The sequence below is a fragment of the Phaethon lepturus genome, unplaced genomic scaffold, assembly GCF_000687285.1.
Source record: "Phaethon lepturus isolate BGI_N335 unplaced genomic scaffold, ASM68728v1 scaffold31751, whole genome shotgun sequence".
Lineage (NCBI taxonomy): Eukaryota > Metazoa > Chordata > Aves > Phaethontiformes > Phaethontidae > Phaethon > Phaethon lepturus.
The window spans coordinates 17,668-26,130 of record NW_010516447.1 but is presented as its reverse complement, the minus strand read 5'-3'; the positions used below and the strand labels follow the sequence as shown (position 1 = coordinate 26,130).

The 8,463-nt window shown below is 51.4% G+C and overlaps 1 protein-coding gene across 1 annotated transcript in view; it reads right to left on the bottom strand.

The window, feature by feature from the left end:
* Positions 1–4,166: 4,166 nt before the first annotated feature.
* Positions 4,167–8,463, bottom strand: part of LOC104627718 (exocyst complex component 6B-like) — a gene marked incomplete at its 5' end in the record, with an annotated part of 5,266 nt that continues 969 nt past the window's right edge. The window contains one exon of the mRNA XM_010296059.1: positions 4,167–4,293. Within this exon, the coding sequence (XP_010294361.1) occupies positions 4,167–4,293 (127 nt within the window). The remainder of the gene's footprint in view (positions 4,294–8,463) is intronic.

The following is an 8,463-nucleotide window of genomic DNA, read 5'->3' as shown; positions in this document are numbered from 1 at the left end:
AACTCCAGCCTTAGGAATGGAAAAAAACCCAACAGAAAAACCTCCTCCTCTCCCTCACGCACACGCACACGCGCCGACGCCGAAGGGAGACCACCCCCCTCACGTATAGGTACGGTTTGGGCTGCAAGTTAGCACTTTAGAGACCGTATATAAAATTATTCCCAAGCCCTGGGCTGCCTGCACAACCCCTGAAGATTGCACAGAAGATGAGATGTGCGGATCCTTCTCAGGAAGCCAAACTTGGGGGTTTTTGTTCGTTTATTTTTTTTTCCCCACTGGTGCTGAAATACGTTTGCTGGGTCGGGGAGAAGCTGGGGCATAACCTAGTCTTCTCTACAGCCACTGCTTAAAAAAAAACAGCTAAGGAAGGTTCAGTGTATGTACATGGGGGTGTTAATAGCAGCGTTACTTGTTTTGGGGGTTGCAAATCTTCGATTACAGCAGCGGGTTCTGCCCCCACTTCCCACCCTCCTTATAAATTTATAGCAACAACCTTTCCCTCATAAGCAATACCATCCATATCGGAGGATACCAATCATTAGTAAGAGATTTAGAAGGGATTTTAAATGTCTTCCAGGGCTTTTTAAGCAATCTGTTTAAAAGATTAATTTTATTTTGAAGGGATGGAACTGCATCTCTCGGAACAAAAAGTTAATTAGGACCAGAGCACCAAAATGCCATTTTTCATCCCGGTCTGTGACTTGCGGTTAGGCGCTTGACCTCCCGAAATCAGAAACTCGCTGAATCTCTCCCTTGGCCGAGTTTGACTTCCCCAGCAGCAAGTCCCGAGTGCCAGAAGCCGGTTTGCAGGATCCCAACCCCGGCCTCTCCAAGCAGGGCTTACAGGGAGCGGGGAAATCCACCCTGGGCAGGCATGGCAATGCCGTGTCGCTCCGCTTTTAACTAAAGCTCCGTGGAGACGGGGAAGAGAGCCCAGATGTGGGATGCGGAAGGCTGGGAGCTCTTTGGACCATCTGAAACAAGGTCTTGCCCCGAGACTCAGCTGCTTTGGGGCTTTTATGTGGGTACGCCTCATGCAATGCAATACAGGGGTCACCCCTTGGGGGAAAAAACACGGAGTTTCGAGGTGGGGGCAGGAGCTGGGTGCTTTTTTCTGCTCGCACCGACCCGCGTCTCGGCGGGGCGGAGGCGATGCCTTTTCGCCCGGCGCTGCCGGCTCCTCCTGCCTTCGTCCCGCACCGAGCACGGAGGAGAGAAAAACCATCCTGGCTGCAAAGCACCGCCTCGCCCGGCGGCAATGCCAGCGCTGACAAAAGCGGTTAAAAATTGGGCTGGACAGTCTATCCTCCCACTAATAAAAACTGGAAATGCCGGAGTGCTTTATTTGTCATGCTTGCCGATGCTCAGGGACGCCACTGCCAGCATCTGTAGCAGCTTGATTCTGAAGGATTTTAAAGTGCTTGTTACTATTTAATGGCCCCTAACTGAAGTGCCCTGTGGATTGAAGCTTCCGCTGTTAGTCACCATCGGATGGTCTCTGTCCTTTAGGTAGGAGCGCAGCAGAAGACCTCTGGGTCTTTGGTTTGGTCTCCATCCTCTGAGTAGGAGCTCAGCAGAAGACCTCTGGGTCTTTAGTTTGGCCTCCATCCTCTGGGTAGGAGCTCAGCAGAAGACCTCTGGGTCTTTGGTTTGGCCTCCATCCTCTGGGTAGGAGCTCAGCAGAAGCAGGTCTGATGCTCGAACCAGCCGATCCCACCTGCTTTTGCCACTGCCTTCGCACTCTCGTCCCCACGCTTCTCCCATGGCAGCACCACCGAGGGATGGGGAGGAGGAATAGAAGAGCCCCGTGGTCCTGCGGCTTGTGGGACACATCTTGGCTGGAGGGCTGCGGGCTTTCCCATCGCTGCCAGGACCGTAGGGACTGGCCTGCTTCCTCTTCCCAGCAATTTGGCCTATCGGAGCCCGGCAAGCCGGGCAATTTTTCCTTCTTGGTTGTGCAGGATTTGGCACGCCAAGGTTGAGCTCAGGATCGCACGGGGCTCACAGGGGCCGTGGTGAAGCCCCTGGGCTGGTTCCTGCTCAGGTCCAGCATTTCAGAGAGCAGGTAAGAGGTTGCCAGCAGGGAATGGACCAAGTTCATTTTCACTTGTCCTTCTGAAAGCCTTTGCTGGGTTGTATGTAGATGTACCTATGAAGATGATCCCTTTCTGGCCACGTTAACACCAACTTCCATTCAGCTGCTTCTTTTGTGCCTCCGTCCTTCTTACATGTACTTCAGAGGCATTAAGAATCTCCGATTCCTTCCCCAAAAGCACGGAACCGTAAAGCCAGGTTTGGTTCTTCCTTCTTAATGTGAATAATCCACTGGTCCTCGTGGCTGGAGACTGCTGGGACAGGACAACAGCCCCAGAAGGTCAGTGCTGACAACATGCCCACTTGCTTTCAGGGTCAATTAACACGTACCCTTATCAAAAAGGAAACAAACAAAAAAAAGTATTGCTGAGGAACAAGGAAGGAAGATAAAGCACCATCCCCTTCGTGCATCCAGCGCTTGAGTGTCAGAAGAGCTCCCCAGGCAAGAAACACACAGCAGAAAGTGCATGTGGTCAGACAGGAGAGGGACTGCAAGCACCGAGAAAGTGCTGCTGCCCTTCTGCAAGTGCCACGTGGCGACGTCTGAACAATCCTGCCCCTCCGCAGCTCCGGCAGCCTGTGCCGAGGGACGGGAAGGAGAAGGAACCAGCAGAACGCCCTCCGCGTCCAGAGCGGCTGGAGAGCTGAGCACCCACCGCCTCCGCACGAGAGCGGGACCTGGGCACGGCTCACGCCTCCGCCGAGGCTGTAACGTACACCAGGGAGGTTTTAATTCCCTTTACCATCAGGGTTCGGGAGGTGGGGGAACCGGCTGGATAAGCTTTCACCTGCAGTAATTAGAGTCAAAAGATAAGGGCAAAAGTCCCCTCTCTCTGTAACCCGAACCCTGGGATTAAAGTCCTCTTGGTAGCGTTAGGGTCCTCCTCAAAGGCTCTCTTGATTTGAGCAAGAGGACGTTCGGGCACCCCCAAAGCAGAGAGGGGAATTTTGTCCGTAGGCACTTCCGAGCCGGGGGGAGCCGAGCAATGCCGCTCCATGGGGCATCTCCTGCTGCCTCCGCTTCGGGGACCTCCAGGAGGTTCCCGCTCGACATCCTGGCCGGCGGCGAGTTTGCAGGGCAAAGCCAGAGGGAAGCAGAGGGACTTCACCCCATTGCGCCGTATCAAGAGGAGAAGGAAGGCGGGACACCAGCACGGAGAAGAGGTGCAAGGAAGAGAAAAAAACCTGAACGGAGTGCCCTGGACCCTGGGAGAGCCCAGTCTGCCTCTGCAGCATCCCTGCTGAGCATCCCTCCTCTCCAGCCGCGCTGGATGCGAGCAGCAGCACCCCGGCGCCAGACCAGCGCCGCAGGACGCCCTGCTGGGTTACTTTCCGGCTCTCCCTTTCCAAATCCAATCAATGAGGCAGCTCCTGAACCCCTTTCTACGTTCAGTGCAGGTCCAAAAGACACCGGCAGGTCCTCGAGGTGGAGCTCAGGGGGTGGCTACGCTGATTACGGACGCACGGGGAAGGGTTGCAGTTCCAGCCATCTGCAGCCTAAGGTGGAAACCAGCCCTTACAGGAAAAAGAGGAGAAAAGTTGGGAAATCAGTTTGCCTCTTTCCTACCTAGATCCAATACGCACGTTGGCAAGACAAGCTAACGGGTGACCCCCTTTCTACACGTGTGCTCCTTTCACCAGAGCCCATGAGAAGAACCTGAAACCACCACTCTTCCCTATATTTTTTGTTTTCATTTGTTCTGCAACTGAATAAGTTAACAAAAGGAAGTCAGACCGATTCTTTCAATTTGGCTTATTAAAAAAAAAAAAAAAAAAAAAAGAAAATAGTCTGGGTGTGAACTTCTCTCTGAGGCTTCAGGATTTACCGTCACTTTATAAACCCCTGAAAATAGGAGTTTATAACAGGAGACTCCTGACTCCACCTTCAAGAGCAGTGCTGCCAATCTTCCCCGGGACTGTTTAAGGAACATTTTGTCATCAGAGTAGGTTTCATGAATACTATACAGGTGAATAAAAAAATACATATATTCTCTTTGAACAAGAATCCCAAGTCCAGGCATGTGGAAGGCTGCGGTGCAGGGTCTGGCGTGGGCAGGAGGTCCCCGAGTCCCTCACGAGTGATGGCTGTTGATCAGGCTGCGGAGCTGCTTGGCCACCGTGTCTATCAGCTTCTGCTTGTCCCTCTCATTTTTCCGAAACTGGGCAAAAACGTTGTTTTTTCTGCTCGTGTCTCTCATCCTGCGCAGAGGAGAAAGAGGTTATAGCACAAGTATCGCGGCTCAATGTTGCAACCAAGCCCCGCGAAGGAGTCGCATGTAAAGCGCCCGTATTCGGGCTCTGATGGAGAGAGGAGGTGACTTCACCTAAAGGCTCTACCCCGATTTTTATCACATATTTGTGTAAAGACGGGCATACCAAGCCATGTGCAGGCTTTACACAGTTTGCATTTTTGCTTTAAACCCCACAAATCCCAATCAATGGCACCGTAGGATCTATCTCTAACACCAAAATGCACGAAACCCTAAAGCCTCTTGTCCTCCCCTTCCAAACAGCTTTTGCTACATCCCCACGTCACCTTCTGAAGTGGTAAATGACAATGCTGTAATATTAGAAGGAAATTAAAAAATTAGCATCAAATCCACAGCATTAAGGCTTCTCATTTGAAATGGTGCATTGCATGCGGCCAAGAGATGCAGCTTTTGTGGCAGCTGGAAAGGTTTGGAGTTGTGAACTTAAAATATTATACAGTATTATATAATGTAATTTATATTAAAGGAAGGAATTCAGTAGTGGTTTCCTCAATTTAAAAATCTTCTTGAGATCGGTATTTTTTAAAAATTACATTTAATCCAGGAAGTAGCGCCCTGGTCTCCACGAGGCCTCCAAAAAGCCAGAGACAAGAAGAGCGGGTGGTGGGACGGGACCTGAAGGTGAAGCTGCTGCAGCTCCATCTCTCTCCGCCGTGCAGAGCTGGGGGTTCATGCACGCTTGCATTCGCGGATGCGTATTTTGGGGGGCAGGTCTTGTTGCATGCTCCGAGCGTGAGCTTTACGCAGGCAGGGCATGTGCTGGGAAGGGAAACCACCCCACAAGGGTCAACCTTCAACAGCTCTTGAAGGTCTCGGCCTCAACATCCAACCCACTGGTTCTCAGCCGGCACTGCTCTTTTGTAACACCACAATTTGTAAATGATTTTCTCGGTGAATCAGATCTGGCAGAGGCAGATGGCTTTGGACGAGTCGCATAAGCCCATGTTTTCGGGTTTGGGGACCTAAATGAAGCATTAAAGTGACTGGGACACAGCGCTGAGAATCCCTGGGAAGTTGGCACTTCATCAAGCCGGGGGGGTTGAGTTAACCGAGCACAAATCAAACCTCTTGAAACTTATTTAACTGATTAAAAAAAAGAAAAAATCTAAGGTTTTTCATGCTTCAATCTTTCTACAAAGAGCCAAAGGGAATCTGAAATGTTCCCAAAACATTCAGTTTGGAACTGGAAACAAGGATAACAACTTTATCCCAAAGGCTAATTTGCTAAAGTTACAAGTGCCCAAAGACACAGGATTACAATTGAGCTGCTTTCCCAACCGTAACAAGATAGCTTGGAGCACTTTATTCAGCAAAATAAGTATTATTTTTTTTTCTTTCTCTGTTTTTTTTAACCAAAGCAGGTTGCCAGCTGCTCCGCCGCAGGAACCAGGGAACACTCGCTCCGATGGGAAGCAGGGTTTTCAAGTCACACAGGTTAGAGGCGTCCCAGTATCATGAATTTTGGAAACGACCGTCCTCCTGCGGGACACCTCCGGCAGCGCTGTACGGCTCCGGCGGGTCTCAAAGCACTTTACCTGGAGGGCTGAGAGCTCTGTGTCTGTTTCACAGGCTCCGTGGGGACACCAGGGGTGCTGAAAGTAGACCCGTACCTTCAGAAACCTCCACCCGGTGCTGTCCCCATCACTCCCCATCACCGCCTGCTGCAGTTACCCCAAGGCAACGTGCCGGGAATTTACAGCTGAGCATCCTCTGCCCTAAGAGCCCCCTCATCCCGGGCATCCTCGCAGACATCCCCGATCTCACGGGACCTCTTCAGGCCCATGAAATGCTTCTGAAGTAACACATGCTGTATGCAAGAGAACCTTTGTGTCTGTCTGAATGATTAGAAAGGAGTCGCATAGATAAAGCCACTGGATCAGGATGAAAAAGCACTACAGTCGGAGCGCTGATCCCAAAACAAACCCACGCAGGTGGAGCTGTTAAAGTGGGGATGAGTGTCTGGGAGGGACGGGAGCTACTGGTATCTCCAGACATCATGTGAAGGCAGAGGCACTAAGCTATTAAGTATTATTAACGAATTAAGTTGCCTACGGGACAAAAAATCCTGCAGGATTTGCATTGTGCTGTGCCAGGGACCAGGCAGCGTCGGGAGCGGCTGCAGCCCTGGGAGAGGCTGAGCTTACAGAGCTGCTCCAGGAGCCCACGCCAGCTCTGTCCTGCCGCTGGAGCCCGGCGGACTGACACCGAGCCGACGCAACATGGTCAATGCCAAAGGCGTTCAGACGGCGATGCCGAACACCGCCCGGCTTCTTTTCCAGCATTTGGCCATAGGAAACACCCTCACCCTGGTCAAGCAGTGCATCCAGATACCAAGAATACCAGCCTTGAAAGGAGGAGGCAATGCTTTCGAGTGGCTCAGCAGCTCTTTGGAAGATCAAGACTTTTATTTCTTTAGGCATGTGCCTGCAGAGCCCTGGGACAACCGAGCCCGGTTCTGTAACATGGTCCCTGCGCGTTACGTGCAAGAATTAAAAGTAAGGGGACGGGAAAGAGAGAGCTCAGCGCTGTCCCCACCCCTGTCAACAACCACCGCCTTCAATACAGCCAAGCTTTGTTTAAATTAATCTATAAGGGAAAAAAGCAAGAGAGTAAAAGCTCCTCTTTTAGCTCTAATTAGTGCATTTGAGACGATAAAGTTACCGGAGGGAACCGTTTCAAAGACAGCTTGCATTTAGATCATTTAGTGCTCCATTTAAATCAAACAATAAAGTCACTGCAAGGTGAGGGTAAAAGCCCAAGCAAGCAGCATACTTACACTCGTGATATCCTATGAGATGTGTGACGAGGAAAAGAGATAATGATGAAAACAGGTTACAAAACGAACCCGCGGATCAGAATTTCACATCGCCTTGCCGGCGAAGCTCGGCTGCCTATGGAGGGGGCCGGGGAGGTGGGCTCGGGGCGCGGCCGGGGGCGGGTCAGCGCAGAGTCTCGGGGGAACTGGAGCTGGTGGATGATGCACGGTGACTCCCCGAAGGGCCTGAAGCCCGAGCGAGGTCAGGGCACGGAGGATGCGGGCGGTGCCACGCGGGCGATGCCACGCTGCGAGGCTGCGGGAGACGCGAGGGCCAAGCCGGTGACTCCACCAGCGCTGCCTCCGGAACGCAAATCGGATTCGTGAAGATTGCCCTTCAAATGAGAGCCCTCCTGGGGAGAAGGCTGGCAAGCCCAGCTGAGGTTTGTGGCTTTTTAATAACAGCAATGAGCACGGATGCTCCAGTATTACGTGGGGAAAATGGCCAGGAGCATGGAGCTGCCCTCCTGCTGTTCCACTGCCTTCCCAGCAACTGCCACCGGTCCCAGCTCACTGCCTGCTCCCAATTCCCTGACTCTTCCAGCTGCTTCACGTCCAAGCTCTCCAATTTTTGGTAGCTCTTTATCTTACCATTTTATTGATAGCTCTGAATATGCCGCACGCTTTTCCATCATGGGCGTCATGTCGCAAATATGTTGTGAATAACACAACTTACTACACAGCACATAAAAATATGTATGTAAACCCAATGCTATAATGTGTAAAAGTGCTTTACGTGCAGCAACTACCTAAGTTTCGTCCCCGTGTACTGTACTGGTAACATCTGGATGTCATGAGTTGCTGTGGAATTAGCTATTCTCCTCGGCGGGAGAGGAGGCGGTGCAGTTACGTGGGCCACAGATACCACAGATGCAACTCCAAAGCTCAGAAGCACACCAAGGTCAGCCTTCTAACGGTTTAGCCCCAACTCTAAAGTAGTCAACTTCTCCCTTACAAGCACCGAAGAAAGAGAAGAACTCCAGAAAACAACACAAATTCCTCCTCAGGGTTTGAGCTCACGGTAAACCTAACCAAATCTGACTGTAAACTCACTTATCCTGCCTGCTCCTCCATGCCAGACTTCGCAGTGGAGTCCCCAAGGCACGAGCTGCTTGGAAGATTATTAATTATAATAATCAGGTTATAATTAATACTATATTAATTATAATTAATTATAATTAATATTATCAGGCAGGTTACTTCTCCTTCAGATCAGCTGGAGACCAGCTGCGAGGTCTGATGGAAGCGAAGAGGCAGGGGGGGGGGGGGCCCTCCCCAGGGGGG